At 39.9% G+C, this 22,046-nt stretch overlaps 1 protein-coding gene across 2 annotated transcripts; it reads right to left on the bottom strand.

Moving 5' to 3' along the window:
• Nucleotides 1–4,131: 4,131 nt before the first annotated feature.
• Nucleotides 4,132–10,804, bottom strand: ASB12 (ankyrin repeat and SOCS box containing 12). Of its 2 annotated transcripts, XM_004781248.2 has the most exons (3): nucleotides 10,655–10,804; nucleotides 4,796–5,645; nucleotides 4,132–4,390 (listed from the first exon to the last, which is right to left on the bottom strand). In XM_004781248.2, exons 2-3 carry the CDS (start codon nucleotides 5,619–5,621, stop codon nucleotides 4,257–4,259), a joined length of 960 nt encoding a protein of 319 aa, XP_004781305.1. In that variant the 5' UTR covers nucleotides 5,622–5,645; nucleotides 10,655–10,804; the 3' UTR covers nucleotides 4,132–4,256. The 2 variants fall into 2 exon arrangements, with proteins under 2 accessions (XP_004781305.1, XP_004781303.1); XM_004781246.2 differs by lacking the exon at nucleotides 10,655–10,804 and having other exon boundaries at nucleotides 4,796–6,771.
• Nucleotides 10,805–22,046: the final 11,242 nt, after the last annotated feature.

Below are 22,046 nucleotides of genomic sequence, written 5' to 3'. Positions count from 1 at the left end.
AGGATATGTGATTTGATGAGCACTGGGTGTTATACACAACTAATGAATCATTGAAAACTACTTCAAAAACTAATTATGTACTATATGATGGCTAATTGAATATAATAAAAAAGTCACACAAGGAAAAAAATTTAAAAAGAAAACATGCAGATGGCCAAGAGGTACATGAAAAGGTGCACAACATCATTAATCATCAGGGAAATGAAAATCAAAACAAAACTATACCTTGACTAATTGAATTTAAATTTTTAAAAATGAGCTATCATCTCACACCTAGTTAGAATGGCTATTATCAAAAAGGAAAGAAAGAAAAATTGTTGGCAAAGATGTAGAGAAAACGGACCCCTTGTGCACTGTTGGTGAGTAAATACTGTGGCCACTATGGAAAATGGTATGGAGTTTCCTCAAAAAATTAAAACTACAACTACGTATGATGCAGAAATTGCAGTTCTGAGCATCCAAAGAGAAAGAAATCACCAAAACTGAAAAGATATATGCACCCCCATGTTTACTGCAGCATTATTTACAATAGCCAAAACATGGAAGCAGGCTAAGTGTCCATCGATGAATGAATGAAGAAAATGTGATTCAACTATAAAAAACAATGAAATATTGCTATTTGAAGCAACATGGATGGACTTGAAGGAAATATGCTAAGTAAAATAAGTCAGTCACAAAAAGACAAATATGATCTCCCTTATATGTAGAAACTAATTTTCTTAATGAGCTTATAGGTACAGAGGAAAGATTGGTCATTGCCAGAAGTGGGAGGTAGGAGTTGGTTGAAATGGGTGAAGAGATCAAAAGGTACAAACTTCCAGTTATAAAATAAATAATTCATAGGGGATATAATGTACAGCATAGTGACTATAGTTAATAATACTCTATTTAATATTTGGAAGTTGCTAAGAGAGTAGATCTTAGAAGTTCTCATCACTAGAAAAGATTTTGTAACTATGTATGGTTATGGATGTTAACTAGACATTGTGGTGATCATTTCATAACATATACAAATATTAAAGCAATGTTGTACATCTGAAGCTAATAAAATGTTCTGTGTTGATTATATCTCAATTTAAAAATATAATGATGCCAGATTTTCCCTGGGAAATCAAAAAACATGCTTTCCATACATCATAAATCATTCCTATAATGATTCCATAAATCATTCCTATGACTGTGCATATCTCATTCTAAGAATTGAAATCTTTAAGTCCAAAATACCAGAGTATCCATGGCCCTCTCCAGTCTAGTCCCCAGCCTAACTCTTGTTAGAATACATTGAACTTGAACCAAACTAAACTGGTTAGCCAAACACTGGCCTTTTTCCTGCTTCTGTATCTTTGCTCACAGAGTTCCCTCCACTCATACCTTTTATTTCCCTCTGCTGATTAAAACTCTTTCCACCATTCAAGGTCAAGATCAAATATAACCTCTTCCATCAAACCTTCTTTGTTAGCAACTGAAGGGGATCTCTCTGGTGTCTGAAGTCTGGTGGGCCATTTTGTACTTTGGATCTAGTCTTTGAGGTCCACCTTTCTGAATAAAGCAAAAGAATTTTCACATTGCCAGAGAGAACGCAAACTCTAGGTGAATCGGTGCAAATGCAGAGCTGAGCCAGCCCCAGATTCATGACAATGCCAGGAAGGAAGGGAGGAAAAGAGGGAAATAAGGAGGAAAGGATGGTGAGAGGTAGCCTAAGTCACCTGAAAGGGTTAAGATATGGCTTCCTGGAAACTGGTAGTTGTTGTTAGGGAAGTGGGAGTGTGGTGGTGGTCGGGAGACTGGGTTATATCACTGGGGGCCAATGCCAGTAAGAACTAAAGGCCAAGGGGGAGATTTCACTCCAGGAACAGACATACCACCTCTGCCTTTTCCAACTCTTCATGCCTCCTAGTGAAAGTTGCCTCAGAAGATTTCTCATCAGACTTTGAAATGACCCATTCCAGCCCCTGTCCTATTGTCCAAATGGGAATGGTCAGGCCTGGGGAGGGGAGTAAAATAAGGAACTAGGCCTTGAAGTTGTCTCTCCTCACCAGCAACACAGGCAACTGGAAAAATAACTAGGGGTAGTCTGGAGAGCTGGGACAATTATGGGAACTTGACTTTGTCAGTCTGCTCATCTGAGTTCCAGCCCTTCCTTTCTGCCTAGAATTTGGTGTGTTCTTACATCCTTCTCAAATGTCATTCCTTTTGAAAGGCCCAGAGTATCTACATGCTTTCATGGGTCAGCCAGAGAACCCATGCCCCAGAAGCCACAGGAGAGGTCTCCCTGGCCAGGACCCATTTGAAAGATGTACTTTCCCAGGGGCCTATAGCAGATGGAACTGATGAAAGTGACTCCTAATCCTCAAGAGCCCTAAAGGGATGGGAGACAGAGAAAAGCATGGGAGTCCAGGACAGTTCATTCCTCAGGAGATCAGATTGAAAGAAATGTAGAAAAGAGCTATGTCTGTCTTCCCTGAATTTGCCTGTCTGTGTTTACAGCTAAGTCCTTCAGTTATTTTGCTCCTTGTAGATAAACAGTTGCATACCCTCCAAAGCAAAGATGAAAAATCTGGAAGCTGAGTGGAACAGGACTATGGAGATAGATATCCAATTTTCTTACCTCCCTTCCTAAAGTTTCTCAGGCACTAGGAGCTAGGGAGAGTGGGGGAGGTAAGGAGGCAAGTCAGCTCAAGAACTTATCCACTGCCTCCATTTTCTCATAATAGGAGATCATGATGTAGAGGGACTGTCAAGGCAGCTCCTAGGAAGAGCTCTAAGCATCTAAAGATTATCTGGGGTCTCCTTCTCCACTCTGTCATCTTGTGTCTCTTTCACTATTTGTCCATATCCCCACCCACAGCTGTGCAGAAGAACTACAAGAAGGTACCGTTAGATGCCTAGATCTGAATTTGGGTGGTTATTTATCCTGGTCCAGGATCTTGTCCACATCATGTGGAGACTGACCACTGTAGGAAGCATTTTCCAGGTCCTCTCATCAATAATCAGGCTGGGTTCAATGAGGAACTGGGTGAGATATTAGGAAAATGAAGAAACCCTGGTATTTAGCCTCTGCTTTTGTGCCTCTGGTGGTATCTCTGGAGTGTCTCTTCTGTGGCTCCCAATGCATACACTTCCAATTCTTCTATGTGATCCCGGCTTCTGGCTCAGAACATACCACTTTTTCCCACTGCCCCTCCATTCTTCACCTTCCCTTGCTCAGCCCTATGCAGCAAGTGGGCTGATCCCTGTGAGCTGTTTCCTAGGCTCTCATATTCATTGACTTCTATTTTCCCCTAATGAGAGTGACATTGGAGACAGACTGATGGGCAGCAATGAAGAAAAGGGGAAGGTATTTTTTTTTTGCCTTCTTCTGGTTTGACCAGCATCTTTCTTCTGTGGTTCTAGCACCCAGGGACAAGTCTATGATTCTGCTTTCCATGAGGGGACCCCTGTCCAGGGACTCTGACCATACCTCCTCCATCATCCCTTCAGTGTAGGGATAGTGTTGGCATCCTGCTGTAACTAATTTCTGAGTTACCTTCCTGTCCTGCTTGGATTCTGAACCTATCCTCTATGTAACATATTTCTTACCTGCATTAAATCCTCTGCTATAGATATTTAGTAGTTTGTTTTCCCAGTTATATCTTTCTTTAATTTTTTATTTCTTTTCAGTGTCCCAGAATTCATTGTTTATGCACTACAATTATATCTTGACTATAAACTGGACTAGTGGGTATGCAGTCTATGATTCAAGGCGAAGAATGAAGGATCCTTAGTTACTTGACTCAGAGGAATAGGGGGTTGGGTGACAGCCCCAGAAAGTGTGCCTTGTAGCAGTCAGAGAAGTGAATAGAGGTACAAGGCTGAGCAAGCAGATGCTACACTTGCATCCACTTGAATTCTTTAGTACCTTGCTTCTTAGGACAACACAGCTCTAAATTTTCTTGAGAATCTTGAAGGAGGTGTGAGTCATTGGGTTACTTTTTTTTCCCCTTTCCATAGCCAGGACTACTGTGCATGTCAAATGCCAGATAATATCATCCTTCCCCTTGGCCAAGCAGACTGCTTTCCCCAGTGAACCTCCCTCCCCACCCCATACACATAGCAGTCATAACAGCCACCAGGATTTATTTTGATGAGGATTTTATTGTGGAGGATAATACAGGAGAGCAGCTCTAGGTGAATAGGTGTAGCTGTAGTGTCCTCCAGCTACCTGGATCCCCGGGTGGTTTTTGTAGGCATTGTGGGTTTATGGTAAGGCTGCAAGATTACAGTTGGTGTTTGAGGTAACTAATCAACACAGGGGGAATATCCAACTGGTCAAGGGCTTGTGGTTGGCTGGCCTGGAGCAGAGCTCTGCGGATAACTAAACGGGCTTGTGATAGTAGTGACCGAGGAGTGGCTACAACAAGAAGAAACAAGTCATAAGAAGGAATTCTCAGTGTTATTCTTCCATCTAAGCCTGCATCCACCCTGCTCTGGCTCCTGCAGCTCTAATTGCTTTCTCCCTTCTATGAACCGTACCTCCCCCTCACACCATCCTCAATGCATGGTGCCAATAGGAACACACACGTGTTCAAGGCCACAAAACAGTCATTGGCAGAGCCAGAACCAGAAATTCTGTTAATGCTACTCCCACCTTATCTTAGTGATCCCTTCCTTAATAAAGAATCATCTTCTCCAATGGAGAAGGAGGAAGATGGTAGTTTCTCCAACTCAATCATAGAAGGTTTGGCTTCGGGGGTGATTTGTGGCCCTTGGACCTCAAAGCCAGAAGGTCCATAGACCTGAGATGCTTGAAACTCACCTCGGGCCTGCAACAGCAATGCACTGCCTTTATAATCTTGCAAGTTCAGGTCCAGCGAGAGAGATGGAAGGTACATATTAGCGCCAAAATCGATTAACAGCTGGATGTATTCTGGTTCACAGTTATGGTGGAGACAGATTTCCAGGAGGGTGCGGGGCCGTGGGACACGAGCCAATAGGCTCTGGTCAGTACAGTTGTAATTGGGGTCTGCCCCATGAAGCAAAAGCAGACGAAAACAGTCAAGATGCCCATAGACTGCAGCCAAATAGAGGGGACCAGAACATGAAGCTATGTTTGATGCCCAGACTGGTAGTTTAGCCTTGACATTGACCTCTGCACCATGGCCCAGGAGTTCCTGAAGGATGGCAGCAGCACCATCACGGGCAGCTGTGAGTACAGGAGAACAGTTGTTGTAGATGCTACCACCAGGACAGGCACCAGCTTCCAAAAGCACACGTACACAGTTCAGGTGGCCATGACTCACAGCAGTGAAAAGTGGTGTCTGTGCCTTGACATCCAAACTGTCAACATCAGCACCATGTGCCAGAAGGACCTGCAAACACCTGAGGTGGCCATAAGAAGCAGCCAAGCGCAAGGGTGTCCCAGGAACACCCCAACCACTTCTACTGTTGATGAAACGTTTGTAACGCTCCTGGCACAAAAGCTGGTCCAAGGTATAGGAGTCATTGTCATACACTGCTTGACTGAGAGCCTGCTTCTCCCCCATGTCGGTGTCCTCCTCCTCCTTGTCGGGCTGCAGGAGGGAGAAAATCTTGGTGATGTCCATGAGGTTCATCCTGATTGATTGGAGCAGAACTATTCTCATTATGAGCAGGAGAATATGCCAGGTCTGTGGGTGACAAATATTGGGGGAAGACTGAGGGCCCACATCAAAAAGCCTGGATGCCAGCCCTTTCCCCCAACCATTCATCATCAGGCTCTTCACTCATGGGCCCCTTTCTTCCAATTCCTACTTCATCTTATTTTAGGGCTCAGAGATAGCTTCCAAAACAGATCAGGCCATTTCACAGCTTGGTGCCTTCGTATATGTTGTTCTGCTTGACCTTCATCTCCTACTTCTGGGAAGCTTTCCCTAATCTCCTCTTCTTGCTCAGGGATTCCAAAGGATCACAACTAGACTTTAGCTATGAACTTTCACACTATATTTGCACTTATCTGTGCTTCAGTGCATAAATTCCAAGATAAGGAATGTTGTATCCATCTTGTATTCCTCCACTCCCAGAAGGACTCATGATCGGGGATTTGATAGAGGCATCTTCCTTATTTCAGAATGTGTGGACTAATGAAGTGGCTCTGGTCTGGCTGTTGCTAGGCCAGAAGAATGTTGTTTTGTGTTGTCAAGTTGTCATCCCTAAGCATTCTGACATTAGTCTCATGGGGTGGGCCCTCAATTCCATCTGTCAGCCTTTTAGATGAAGTTCAACCTCCTCACAGTCCTTTATATGTGACCTCCCCTCAGACTCAGGCCTCATGCTTAGGCAACAGAGTTACACAGGAAATGGATGCTGAATGACATTTACTGATTAAGTAAAGATGACATTACAAAGAACACTTCAAGTAAAATGAAATCAAAGAGATGGCAGGAAATAGTCATTTCCAGGGCAAGTCCTCTTTGGTGGACCTGGGGGTTTATCAATACAAAAGTTGCTTCGATTCCTAGCACTTCCTTGGATCCCATGGAGTCCCCATCCCTTTGAGTCAAACCTTTTCCCATCATCTCTGCCCAATACAGCTTAGAGTCTTTGCCTCAACCCTAAATTCTTCTCTCACCATTATTCCTAGGCTTTATAAAATTATCCATGGCCCAATAACTGACTTAACCCTTTGACCTTACCTGGCCTATTCCTAGTGCTCCAAAGACAAAGTAACCACCTCAGTTTGTAATGTCATCAGGGTAAGCTGGTAGGTTTTTCAGAGCTCAAGTCTCCCTACTCTCCCATACCCTGCAGCCATGGTCTCAGGGCCACATATCTTTTTTTATTCACCATCTACCTCCACCCCCCTTTGTTAGCCTGGTACTTTAGGTACATACCTCATAGAAAAAAACTGTGAGGTGGGTGGGTGGGGACTCCCTCAACTTTAGGCCCCTTCTCACCCACTAGCATCAACTCCATATATGGTCTTATTATTTGAGGTATGCAATAATAAGTAGAGGACTTTAAAAATCATACAGACCTAAGTTTGCAACTCAACAACCCCAGTTCCTAGCTCAGAAGACTTGGGCAAATCTCCTCCCTTCTTCAGGACCCAGTTTCCTCATCTACAAGACAGAAATGATTGTCCCTGCTTCATGGTGCTGTTCAGAGGAAAAGAGCTACCTTAAAGGTAAGTTTCCTCTATCTACCCCATCAGCCTCCTCAATGGCTCCTTCCCCTCAACCATCTTAAGAAACAAAACACTTCTACAGTCCTTTCTCTTACTCTAGTTACCTTTCTCTTCATCTCTCTCTTTTTCACTGAACGTATCCAAAAAGTTGTCTACCATCTACTTTCTTATCTCCTATTCATTTCTTCACCCTCTGCAGTCTGGCTCCACCTTTCCTCCATCACACTGAGACAGTTCTTTAAAAATTCGTCCTTGTGGTTAAATCTGCTGGCTTCTTCTCAGATCTTTCTTTCTGTGACCTTCCTGGTACATCTGTCCTCACTAACCACTTTCTTCTACATACTCCTCCTTTGGTTTCCTGACCAGCACACTCTCCTGATTTTTCTCCTCTATGTTCTACCCTGAAATAGTTATGCTCCCCTTTGTTCTCTCCTTGATCCTATTCTTTCCAGTCCAGAGCTCCAGCTGTCATGTTAATTCTGATGATTTCAAGTTTATCACTCCAAGCCCCCCAGCTCTCTTTTCAGCAAAATGTATTCACTGAGTTTCTTCAGATACTTCAAAGTCAGTAGTATCACATCACCATTACCATCACCATTCATCACCAAATTTGATCCGTACCTGTTTCTCACTATTCATCCGGTCAACCAAACCAGAAACCCAAGACTCATCTCAGTCCTTTTATATCTTTGTCCCATGTTCATCCAATTGCTCATCAAGTCTTAAGGATTTTACTTTCTAAGACCTCTATAGACCACGCCCTTTAGACTTATCCCCATTGCCAGTGCTTTACCCAAGTACCTATCATTCTTTGTGTCAACTATTATAGTAGTCTCTTAGCTGTTTTTCCATCTCAATATTTTCTCCATATTATAACCAAAACAATCATTTAAAAATACAAATCTTGTCTGTATCAATCCCCTGTTTTAAATCCCTTAATGGTTCCATTTTCTCTCAGAGTATAGCCCAAATACTTTGACCTGGCTCACAGGTCCTTTATGAGCATATCTTGGCCAATAACATCTCCAAGCTCATTTCCTGCTACTCCTCTACTTATACCCCATGATCCAGCAATAAGGGAAAATAAATGCCAGCTCTCCATATACATCATGCTTCTTTATGTCACATGCAATTTCTTCTGATGGGTTAGTTTCTCCAGAGTTTGTACTCTTATATAACCATAGCAGTCATGAAACTGCTTTGTAACTCCTTTATATGGGTCTGTTTTATACCCACTGCATAATGAGAGGACATATAAAGTTGTGGTAAGACATTGTCTGGAATTCTGCTTCAAACCCAGCTCCACTACTTAGTAATTGTGTAACCTAGAGAAGATCACTTAATCTCTCTGTGCCTACTTCTTCATTTCTAAAGAGAGGATGATAGTAGTACCTGCTTCAGGGAGTTATTGTTAGGATTAAATGAGTTAACACTTAAATTAATAATTAAGTGAGTTAAGCATTTAAAATAGTACCTGAATGTAGTAGTCAGTAGCTCAGTAATTGTAGAAACAAGTGATTATTATTACCTAGGTCTCCAATTTCTACTATTGTTCCCTTACTTAAAGTTCTATAAATTCAGAGAAATGCTTCAATTCATTTAATTCCCTTAGTTTAGAGATTAAAAACCCAAGGCTCAGAGGAGAGCAGGGACTTCTTTCTAAAGTCTCATGGCTGTTATTGTCAATTGTCTCATTAGCAAGAACCCAGAATACATCTATAATCTTGTGCTTTTCAAACATTTTTCACACAGTGGGACAGGTAGCATCATCCCTATTTTGTGGGTGTAGAAAACTGAAGTCTGAGAAGGAAGGGATTTTCCAGGTGCCTTCCATCAAGGAAATAGCAGAGCCAGGAATAGATACATGTTTCCCTACTGCTCATCCTGTTCTTTCTACTGCAACATTAAAAGCAAACACATGGGCGCCTGGGTGGCTCAGTGGTTTAAGCTGCAGCCTTCGGCTCAGGTCATGATCTCAGGGTCCTGGGATCGAGTCCTGCATTGGGCTCTCTGCTCAGCAGGGGGCCTGCTTCCTTCTGTCTCTCTCTGCCTGCCTCTCTGCCTACTTGTGATCTCTCTCTGTCAAATAAATAAATAAAATCTTTAAAAAAAATAAAATAAAAAATAAAAGCAAACACGTCCTCCTTTCCCTTGCTTTAAGTAGAGTTACATTGCAGTTCCCAGAATCCTTAGTTTTAAGGATCATGCTGAATTCCAGGGATTTTGGTCATGGAATATTTCTTTACAGATCATTTCTTCTGACAGCCAGTGGGGATTCCCTTGCTATTTGGTGGAAGAGGAGGCTGGTTCCAGGGACATGAAGAAGGCAGGGAGTATGGAAGGAAATGCTGAAGCTCTCACAAAGGTCATACCAGAAGTCCACAGCAGGGCCCATTTAATGAGCCTCCAAAGAAAGATCAAGTCATGGACCCCAGCTGACTTGGACACTTGAGTGAACTGTGCCTTACCAGATAGGGTAAAAAAATTTAATTAGTCTATTGTCTAACTTCACCTTGCTGTGGTTATTAAGCTAAGAGATATTATGTGACCATTCTATGCAAGGATCCCCTTCCTGATCCCCAAAAGGCAAAGGTTTTAAAACTTTTGTTGTGACATTGACCTTTATGGCAATTTGTTTAAGTTTTTTGTCTCCTTTCAGATTGTTTTTTAATATATAAAATAAGATACATGAGATTAAAGGAAACCAATTATATTGAAATACAGCTATTTTTTAAACTGCATGAGGTAGTAATAAATGTTATTTATTAACACACTAAATGCCAAGATCTATTAATAATTTAAGTCATGATAAGTATAAATGACATTTCCAGATCTCATCTGCAAGTGTAATATGATATGAAATATGATTTTTTCTGATGACCAAGTTATAGGAACTGGTAATACTATAGCCCTTTGCAGTCTGCTCGTCCTCGAAAGGAAATGGTAAATTTCAGTTAGAGATCAGAGGTTAAAAAAAGGTAGTTGTTTACTTCATCCATGTTTTTGTACCCTTTAAATTCTATCTAAGGCCCTCTTCTAGCTTTATGAATACATTTTAAGAACTGAAGGGAAGAGACTGGGCTTAGTGGGCCCTGGAAAAGTTCTTGAGGCATTAGTAAACTATTCTTAAGCTTTACCTTCTTCCCCACAACCTGAGGAGCTCTGCCCTTCTGCCCTTGGGTCCAGCCAGATGCACCCCACAACAGAGACATATAACACACAGGGATGCAAAGACAAATCTGTACCTTCCTTATATTGTATAAACACAATTTCGCTCAAGAACTAGAGCCTAGGCACACACACCTTCTTAGGACAGACATAGCAGGAATCCATTATCATAATCCTCCTTCCTTATATGGGCAGATTTCCCTACCAATCTCCCAAGTGTTCCCAGAAACCAGATCCAGTAAGAAAAACCTATGAAGCATGGTGGTTACAGGTCCATGGGCCTGCAACCCTAAGTGTTCGTTCCTGCCTAGAAACATCATTTTGTTTTAGGCTCCAGATACTCACTGGGCTTCAGCCTGAGGCCAGGCTGCCTGGAGTCGCTGCCAGCTGCTGCCCTTCTATGAAGCACTGGGTCCTGGTAGCCCCTCCACAGGGAACCCCTATTTGCCCTGAGGCTTAAGCAGACAGGGTCCTTGCTTTCCACTGTTAACAACACCGCCTAAAAGCTAGGCATCAGGTCCAGAGGTTAATTTTAGGCTATCCTTCACCCCCCCTTCCAAGGGCAGTCTTATCTTACTAATGTCTTTCTGGGAGCCATCCCAGAAAAAGGAGGGGAAGGCATTTGCAGGGAAGTCCTGAAAGCTCTGACTGACAGATAGACAGGTGCTTGGTGAGGCAAGGCCTCAGGCTTCTAGTCTGTCCCTGCTTAGGCATCTCCACCATTGAAACAGGCCAAGCTCCAGCACTGTGGGTGTTCCTAACTATCCACAAAAGGGCTTGAAAAGGCCCAGCCTCCTCTATTACATCTCCCTCTGGATCAGTTACTCTTTTCTTTCCCTCTCTAACTCAGCCTCTCTGAATTTCCTTTTTCCATTCTTGAAAGTCCAGCAACACATTATTCTCCCCTCACACCACCCTACCTCCATTCCCAAGAGTGAGGAGAACAGTGAGAAGCAGAGACTCCCACACTGGAACATGTGTCAGTAAAGTTGAAGAAGTTTTTAAAGCAAAGTTTGAGAAGGCCCTGCTCATTTATAAAGGCTTCCCCAATATAGTAACCTCAGTTCTACCGCAGGGGGCAGGGATCAGGAGATAAAACATGAGAGACTGTGGACTCTGACAAACAAACAGAGGATTTTAGTGGGGATGGGGTGAGGGAATGGGTGAGCCTGGTGCCAGGTATTAAGGAGGGCACGTATTGCATGGAGCACTGGGTATTATATGTAAACAATGAATCTTGGAACAATACATCAAAAACTAATGATGTATTGTGTGGTGACTAACATAGCACAATAAAAAGAAAAGAAAAGAAAATGCCCACAGCCTCTCCCACTCCTCTCATACCTAAAGCATCAAACCAAATACTTCCAGAACTGGAAACTTTGTCAAAAGCTCAGTTCTTAAAAGTATCATCTTATCTTCTTGGTTTCTTTACATGAAGGTGGTCATACGGCGATACTTTGAGAAATAGTCACATTATCTGTTTTAGGTGTCACCCAAAAGGAATGTAGGAGGCAGCTCCCTGTTACCTCTGGGAAAAAATGCCAGCCTAGTGTTTGGTATACAAGCTATGCCACGATCTGATCATGTCCAAGAAACATTTTATGGAGAAACTATCAAGTAGCCACTAGGTGTAAAGTTCTAGAAGCAGGAAGAACACACAGAAAAGACAGACATGGTATCCCTGAAGACATGGTATCCTTGAAGGATCTCATGGTTTATTAGGAAAACCAAATATTGAAACAACTATATTTCATATAATGCAAAAATGCCAGAACTAAAGGCTGGTTAAGTTTATTCTGCATCCATGCCAATCTCCCAAATTACTGAAGGGCTCTATGTTACTACATGTTCCCACAAACAATGGTAACTTGAATTTTCCTGCAAAGCTATTCCACTCTGATCCCAAGACATCAGAGTTCTTCTATTTCCTTTCCAATCACAAGGAAGGGAGGGTTTCAATTAGAAAAAGAAAAAGAAAGAAAAAAAGAAAACAACAAGTCAGTGAGGGCACCAGAGATGTGTTGAGATAAAGCACTAGCAACCCAGCTTCACATGATTACCTTGGTGTAAGAATCTGCACACTGAAAAGAAATTTCCACATTTCTGAGACGTGTTCAATTATTTCTGCTTAAATGCTTTACATACAAAATATATGTTTTATATACAAGCAGCAAATCTCATCACCGGGCAATTCAGCTAGTCTTTCTGCTAAACCTAGATCTGCACCTATAAATCACCTCTGAGGTTGACTGCTGATCATAGCTTTGCTCAACCTTAGAAAAGCAGAGAACATGGTCACTTCCTTTGCCTCCAAACAGCCTTTTAGAGTTCTGAACACAGGTATCCTATCCTTTATGTCACCTTATCTTAGTGAGAATAGTCCAACTCTTTGAACTATTTCTTTCAGGCTGATATTTACCCAATTCCTTCTTCAGCCTTGTCTACCACACTTATGAAGTGGTCATGCAGCCTGCTTACACATTAACAACAGCAGGGAATTCATAGGATGTCAGATGACTTCTTAGGAAAGTGCAAGAGTGTCCCAGTATGATCAATGAATCTGAAGATCAGAAACATTAAAAAGCATATCTGTTTCAGCTTAGTTCGAGCCAGTGGCCCATAACTATTCATTATCTGAGGCTTTGTGCAAACCTTATTAACAGCCAATAAATAAGCTATTATGATGCTAAAGATGAAAGAAGGGAAAATATTAGTAAGAACTTTTTGTAGTAGTAATTTTTATTGAGGTAATTGTATATTCACATGCAGTTGTAAAAAGTATACAAAGTGCACTTTACTGTACTCCCTAATGGTAATATTTTGCAAGACTATACTATAATATCACAAATAGGATATTGACATTGAAACAATTCACCTATCTTATTCAGATTTTACTTGTAGTAATTTGTGTACATGTGTATATTTACTGCTATATAATTTTATCACAAGTGCAAATTCTTATGTATACTACCCCAGACAATATACAGAATAGTTCTGTCACAATAAGGATACCTTATATTGCCTATTTTTTTCATGTTGCCTTTTTTTAGCCATATCCATGTCCTTCCCAGTCTACTCACCCTGGTTTCTAACCATTGGCAACCCCAAACTGTTCTAAATTTCTATAATTTTGTCATTTAAAAATTATATAAATGAAACCAAGCCTTTTGGAATTCACTCTTTTCATCTAGCATGCCCTTGAGATTCATCCTAGTTGCTGCATGTATCACTTTTTTTTTTTTATTACTTAGTGAGATTCTGTGGTATGTATGTTTGTTTAACTACTGACCCAGTGAAAGACATCTAGGTTGTATGTAATATTTAACTATTAAGAATAAAGCTTCTTGAGGCACCTGGGTGGCTCAGTGGGTTAAAGCCTCTGCCTTCAGCTCAGGTCATGATCCCAGAGTCCTGGGATTGAGCCCCACATCGGGCTCTCTGCTCAGCGGGGAGCCTGCCTCCTCTTCTCTCTGCCTACCTCTCTGCCTGCTTGTGATCTCTCTGTCAAATAAATAAACAAAATCTTTTTTTTAAAAAAAGAATAAAGCTTCTATGAACATCTGTGTACAGGTCTTCATCACAGTAGTTATACTGTAGGCTTCATTATTGGGAAGAGTAATTACTCCTATTTTACTCTTCCATGACAAGATTGTTTTAGCTATGCTAGGGCCTGTGACTTTTTATATACATTTTAGAATAAGCTTGTCTAGGTCTACAAAAAAACCTTGCTGAGATTTTACTAGGAACTGTGTTAATCTGTATATCAATTTGGGGAGAATTGACTGCTTTACTGTGTTGTCTTCTAACTCATGCACATAGCATGTTTTTACATTTATTTAAATTCTTTATTTCTTTCATCAACATTTTGTAGTTTTCAGTATATAAATCACATACATACTTTAAGTGTGTACCAAAGTACTTCAATTTCTTCAGAGCAATTGTCAAAGTCATCAGGATTTGATTTTGGTTTCCATGTGTTCATTGTTAGTATGTAGAATGTGATTTTTTCTTATATGTTGGTCTTATATCCTGTCACAGTGCTGAACTCACTAGTTCCAGGACTTTTTTTGCTTTTTGTAAGTTATTTGGGAATTTTCTGCATAGTCAATCATGTTCTCTGCAAATAGGTGCAAGTTTATTTCTTCCCTTCTGATCTGTATGCCTTATTTCCCTTCCTTGAGTTACTGTAATCGATAGAACTCCCAGAACTATGTTGAATAAGAGTGGTGAGAATGGATGTCTTTGCCTTTTCCCAGTCTTGGGGGAAAACATTGAGTTTTTCGCCACACAGTTCACCATGATGTTAACTGTAGGTTTTTCATAGATGTCCTTTGTCTGGGTTCACAAAGTTCCCCTCTATTCATAGTTTGCTTAGAGTCATTATAAGGAATGGATGCAGGATTTGGTTCAATGATTTTTCCACATTAAATGATGTGGTCATATGATTTTTCTTCTTTAACCTGTTCATATTGTGGATTATGTTCATAGATTTTCAAATGTTGAACCAGCCTTTCATCCTTGGAATAAACTTGACTTGGTAATGGTATATAATTATTTTTATGCATTGTGGGATCAGGTTTGTTAACATTTTGTGAGGAATTTTTCATGTAGTTGAGGAAAAATATTGGTTTGTAGATTTCCTTTATTTTTCTAACTTTTTAAAAAATTATTTATTTTTTTATTTCTTTTCAGCATTCCAGAATTCATTGTTTATACACCACAACCAGTGCTCCATGCAATACGTGCCCTCTATAATACCCATTCCAGGCTCACCCAACCTCCCACCTCCCTCCCCTACAAAACCCTCAGTTACTTCCTCAGAGTCCATAGTCTTTCATGGTTCATTTCCCCCTCCAATTTCCCCCAACTCCCTTCTCCTCTCCATCTCCCCATGTCCTCTGTATTATTCCTTATGCTCCACAAATAAGTGAAACCATATGAAAATTGACTCTCTCTGCTTGACTTATTTCACTCAGCATAATCTCTTCCAGTCCCTTCCATGTTGATACAAAAATTGGGTATTCGTTCTTTCTGATGGAGGCATAATACTCCATAGTATATATGGGCCACATCTTCTTTATTCATTCATCTGTTGAAGGGCATCTTGGTTCTTTCCATAGTTTGGCGACTGTGGCCATTGCTGCTATGAACACTGGGGTACAGATGGCCCTTCTTTTCACTACATCTGTATCTTTGGGGTAAATACCCCGTAGTGCAATTGCAGGGTCATAGGGAAGCTCTATTTTTAATTTCGTAAGGAATCTCCACACTGTTTTCCAAAATGGCTGCACCAATTTGCATTCCCACTAACAGTGTAAGAGGGTTCTCCTTTCTCCACAACCTCTCCAACACATATTGTTTACTGTCTTATTAATTTTGGCCATTCTAATTGGTGTAAGGTAGTACGAGGATGATACTGGCCTCATAAAATAAGTTGGGAAGTATTCTCACCTGTCCTATTTCTGGATGAGACTGTATAAATTCATAAGGTTGGTGTTATGTATATAAATGTTTGGTAGAATTCTCCAGTGAAACCATTTAGGCCAGAATATTTATTTTGTGGAAGCGTTTACATAATGAAGAGCATTTCTTTAATGGATGTGGAACTGTTCATATCTATTTCATCTTTTTGAAATATTTTTTATTATGTTACGTTAGTCACCATAGAGTACATTATTAGTTTTTGATGTAGTCCATGATTCATTGTTTGCATGTAACAGCCAGTGTTCCGTGCAATACGTGCCCTCCTTAAAACACAGCACTGGGCTCACACATACCCCCCCCACCCGCCCATCCCCTCTAAAAGCCTCAGTTTGCTTCTTGGAGTCGATAGGTCTTTCATTCCTCATCTCTCTCTCTCAGATTTTCCCCCCACCTTTCATTATTCCCTTCCTTCTCCTAATGTCCTCCATACTCTTCCTTATGTTCTACAAATGAATGAAACTATGTGATAATTGCTCTTCTCTGCTTGACTTATTTCACTTAGCATAATCTCCTCCAGTTCTATCCATGTTGATGCAAAAGTTGGGTACTTATCCTTTCTGATGGCTGAGTATAATCTGTTGTATATATGGACCACATTTTCTTTATCCATTCATCTGTTGAAGGGCATCTAGGCTCTTTCCACAGTTTGACTATTGTGGACATTGCTGATATAATCATTGTGGGGTGCATATGACTTTTCTTTTCACTACTTCTGTATCATTGGGGCAAATACTCAGTGGAGTTGCTGGGTCATAAGGTAGTTCTATTTTTAACTTCTTGAGGAACATCCACACTGTTTTCCAAAGTGGCTGCACCAACTTTCATTCCCACCAACAGTTTAAGAGGGTTCCCCTTTCTCCACATCCTTTCCAACACTTGTTGTCTACTGTCTTGTTAATCTTTGCCATTCTAACTGGTGTAAGGTGGTATCTCAATGTGGTTTTGATTTGACTTTCCCTGATGGCTAATGTTGTTGAACATTTTCTCATGTGTCTTTTACCCACTTGTATGTCTTCTTTGGAGAAGTGTCTGTTTATTTCTTCTGCCCATTTTTTTACCCAATTATTTGTTATTTGGGTGTTGAGTTTGAACAGTTCTTTATAAACCTTGGATACCAGTCTTTTACCCATAGTGTCACTTGCAAATATCTTCTTCCCCAGAGGACAGGGTGGAAGAATAAGAGGCCAACAACCCTAAGGTCCCTATAGAACAGGTATGTCTTGCTTGGGTTGTGGTCAATAATTTGGACTCTGTATATTCCCTCAACCACCTCTCAAAAAAAATGACTAAGAGGAGGACCCTTAACAAAGGAAAGATTCAGAGACTATGGCCTCTTCCACAAAACTAATGGATATGGATATAAGCAAATATCAGAAATTGACTTCAGAGTAACAATTATCGAGGTGATACCTAGGCTTGAGAAAAATATTAATGGCAATATAGAATCTCTAAGAGCAGAAATGAGAACTAATCAGCCAAACTTAAAAATGCTATAAATGAAATGCAGTCTAAACTGGATACTCTGACTGCCAGGGTAAATGAGGTAGAAGAACGAATTACTGAGATAGAGGACAAGATGACAGAAAAGAAGGAAATTGAGGCGGCATGGGAAAAACAAGTTAAAACCCAAGGAATAAGCATTGAATTCTGGAACACTGAAGAGAAATTTAAAAAAATAAATAAATAAAAATAAAAACTCAAGTAATGAACAGAGAGATTAGTGACTGAATGAAACATCCCAATATCAGAATTATCAGGGTCCTGGAGGGGATGGAGAGAGACAGAGAGGTGCAGAAGATAAATTTGAGCAAATTGTAGTGAGCACTTCCCTAATCTGGGGAAGGAAATAAGCATTAGTGTCCAAGATGCAGAAAGGAGGATCAATGAGAACAGACCAATGCCACAACATATAATAGTACAATTTGCAAGTCTTAGATCTGAGGAAATAACCTTGAAAGTGGCAAGGGGGAAGACATTTCTTACATACAGAGTGAGGAACATCCAAATAATTTCAGACCTGTCCACAGAAACCTGGCAAGACAGAAAGGGCTGGCAAGACATATTCAGTATACTAAACCAAAAGAACATGCAGCCAAGGATACTGTATCCAGCAAGGCTGTCTTTCAGAATGGATGGAGAGACAAGCAGATTCCAAGACCCAGATAAATTGAAAGAATATGTGACCATGAAGCCTGCTCTGCAAAAAATATTAAGGGGGTGTTCTATAAATGAAGACCTCAAGAGTGATATAGAACAGAAAATTACAGAAAAAGTCTATAGAAAAAAGGACTTCACAGGCAACATGATGGCAATAAAATTGCATCTTTCAATAATCATTCTCAATGTGAATGGCCTAAATGCTCCCATTAGGTGGCACAGGGTTGCAGATTGGATAAAACAACAGGACCTGCTCACATGCTGTCTACAAGAGACTAATTTTTAACCCAAACACACTTCCAGACTGGAAGTGAAGGAGTGGATAACCATTTATCACCCCAGTGGACCTTAAAAGAAAGCTGGGGAAGCAATCCTTATATCAGACAAGTTAGATTTTAAGTTAAAGACCATTGTCAGAGATACCAAAGGCCACCATATCATGCTTAAGGGGTCTATCCAACAAAGGATCTAACAGTTGTAAATATCTATGCCCCCATCATGGGAGTAACCAACTACATAAGCCAAATGCTAACCAAAATAAAGAGACATATTTATAATAATACATTAATAATGAAAAACATCAAGACCCCACTCTCACAAATTGACAGATAATCTAAACAGAATATCAACAAAGAAACAGAGCTTTGAATGACACCCTGGTCCAGATGGACCTCATAGATATATATAGAACATTCTACCCTAAAACAGCAGTATACTCTTTCTTCTCGAGTGCACATGGAACTTTCTCCAGAATAGAACACATACTGGATCACAAACCAGGTCTTAACTGATGCCAAAAGTTTGAGATTATTCCCTGTATTTCTTAGACTACAGTGCTTTGAAACTGAAACCTAACCACAAGAAAAAGTTCAGAAGAAATTCAAACACTTAGAAGTTAAAGACCATCCTGCTGAAGAATGTTTGGGTCATCCAGGAAATCAAAGAAGAACTTAAACAATTTATGGAAACCAGTGAGAACAAAAACACATCAATCCAAAATCTAAGGGATATGGCAAAGGCAGTCTTAAAGGGGAAATATATAGTCATCCAAGCCTTACTCAAAAAAAAAAAAAAAAAAAAAAAAAAAAAAGAAAGAAAGAAAGAAAAGAAAAGAAAAAGAAAAAGAAAAAGAAAAATCCCAAATACACAAATTATCTTTATACCTTAAAGAATAACAAATAAAGCTTAAGCCAAGCAGGAGAAGAGAAATAATTAAGATTAGAGCAGAGATCAATGACTTAGAAACCAGAAATACAGTAGAGCAGATCAACAAAACAAAAAGCAGGTTCTTTGAAGGAATTTATAAGATTGATCAAGTCCTGTCCAGACTTATGCAAATAAAAAGAGAAAGGACCTAAATGAATAAAATTATGAATGAAAGGGGAGAGATTGTGAGTAACACCAAGGAAATAGAAATAATTATTAGAAGTTATTATCAAGAACTATATGTAAATAAATTAAGCAACCTGGAAGAAATGGATGCATTCTTGGAAACCTATAAACTACAAAAACTGAAACGGGAGGAAACTGACAACTTGAACAAAGTAATAACCAGTGTTAAGATTAAAGCAATGTTCAAAAACATCCCAAAAAACAATAGTCCAGGGCTTGATGGATTACCTAGGAAATTCTACTAAACCCTCAAAGAAGAAATATGTCATCTTTATTAAAGCTTTAATCATTTTCTTTTTAAGAATTGGTCAATTTCTTCTAAACTGTTGTACTTGAGTGTAAAGTTGTTCATGGAATTATCTTTTTTTAAAAAGATTTTACTTATTTATTTGACAGAGAGAGAGATCAAAAGCTGAGGGAGGGGCAAAGAGAAAGGGAACCCTATGTGGGGCTTGATCTCAGGACCCCAGGATCATGAATTGAGAAGAAGGCAGACACTTAACCAAGTGAGCCACCTAGGTGCCCCAATGAGTTTATTTTTGTGTATGGTATAAGAAAGCAGTGTAGTTTCATTCCTCTGCATGTTACTGTCCAGTTTTTCCAACATCATCATTGAAAATACTCTTTTTTCCCCCATTGGATATTCTTTCTTTCTGTGTTGAGTATTAGTTGTCTGTATAGTGGTGGGGCTATTTCTTGGTTCTCCATTTTGTTCTTTTTCTTTTTCTCTATTGTGTTCCTCTTCATTTTGTTCCATTTTTTTCTATTTTGTTCCATTGTGTCTATTTTTGTGCCAGTACTATACTATATTGATGACTCAACCTTTGTGATATAGCTTAAAGTCCATAACTCTGATGTCCCCAGTTTTGTTTTTCTTTTTCAGGATTGCTTTGTCTATTTGGAGTCTTCTGGGGTTCCATAGAATTTTTAGGATTGTTTGCTCTACCTCTTTGAAAATGCTACTGGTATATTGATGGGGATTGCAGTTAATGTATAGATTGCTTTGGGTAGGCTAGACATTTTAATAATGCTTATTCTTCCAATTCATGAGCATGGAATGTTTTCCCATTTCTTTGTTTCCTTTTCAGTTTCTCTCAGAACTGTTCCATAGTTTTAAGAGTACAGATCCCTTACTCCTTTGGCTAGGTTTATTCCTAGGTATCTCTTGTTTTTGGTTCATTTGTAAATGGGATTGATACGTTGATTTCTTTTTCTGCTGTTTTGTTTTTGGTGTATAGAAATGTTACATTTCAGGGTACCTGGGTTGCTCAGTTGTCTAAGAATTCGACTCTGATCTGAGCTGATTTCAGCTCAGGCCATGATATCAAGGACATGAGCATAAGGCCTGCATCAGGCTCTGTGTGCAATGGGGAGTCTGTATGGGAATCTTTCCCTCTGCCCTGTCCATGCTCTCTTAGTCTCACTCCAAAATAAATAATTAAATAAATCCTTTTTAAAAAGAAATAAAACAGATTTCTGCACATTGATTTTGAATTCTTCAACTTTGATGAATTCATGTATGAATTCTAGCAATATTTTAGTGAAGTCTTTTGGGTTTTCTACATAGAGTATCATGTCATCTGCAAGTAGTGAAAGTTGGATTTCTTCCTTGCCAATTTGGACGCCTTTTATTTGTTTTTGTTGTCTGATTGCTGAGGCTAAAACTTGCAGTATTATGTTAAATAGTAATTGTGAGAGTAGACATTCCTGTCTCAGGATTTCCCCATTGAGGATGATATTGGTTGTGGCCCTTTCATATACTGCCTTTAGGATGTTGAGGTATGTTCCACTATCCTTACTTCATTGAGGATTTTTATCAAGAAAGGATGCTGTATTTGTCAAATGCTTTTTTCTGCATCTATTAAGAGGATCATATAGTTGTGATCCTCTCTTTTATTAATGTGGTGTATCACATTGACTGATTTGAGGATGTAGAACCATCTGTGCAGTCCCATTTGTTTGTGGTGAATAATGGTACTAATGTACTGTTGAATTTGATTTCTTGTTTGAGATATTTTGCATTTATGTCATCAGGGATATGGGGTTTTAATTCCCCTCTTTTTTAAATTTAAACTTTATTTTATTTGTTCAGTGTTCCAAGACTCATGGTTTATAAATCACACTTAGTGCTCCAAGCAATACATGCCCTCCCTAATACCCATCACCAGGCTCACCCAAGGCCTCACCCCACCGCCCCTCCAAAATGCTCAGTTTGTTTCTCAGAGTCCACTGTCTATCATAGTTTGTCTCCCCCTCCAATTTCCCCCAACTCATTTCTCCTCTACTTCTCCCAATGTCCTCCATGCTATTACTTATGCTCCACAAATTAGTGAAACCATATGATAATTGACTCTCTCTGCTTCACTTATTGCACTCAGCATAATCTCCTCTAGTCCCATCCATGACGATACAAAAGTTGGGCATTCATCCTTTCTGATGGAGGCATAATATTCCATTGTATACATGGACCATATCTTCTTCATCCATGTGTCTGTTGAAGGCCATCTTGGCTCTTCCCACATTTTGGCAATTGTGGCCATTGCTGGTATGAACATTGGAGTACAGACAGCTCTTCCTTTCACTACACTTTTCACTACATCTGTATCTTTGGGGTAAATAACCAGTAGTGCAATTGCAGGGTCATAGGGTACCTCTATTTTTGATTTCTTAAGGACTCTCCACACTGTTTTCCAAAGGGGCT

Source organism: Mustela putorius, unplaced genomic scaffold (assembly GCF_011764305.1).
Source record: "Mustela putorius furo isolate JIRA1106 unplaced genomic scaffold, ASM1176430v1.1 tig00001472_pilon_pilon_pilon, whole genome shotgun sequence".
In the NCBI taxonomy this organism is placed as follows: Eukaryota; Metazoa; Chordata; class Mammalia; order Carnivora; family Mustelidae; genus Mustela; species Mustela putorius.
This window is presented reverse-complemented; position numbering and strand designations above follow the sequence as displayed.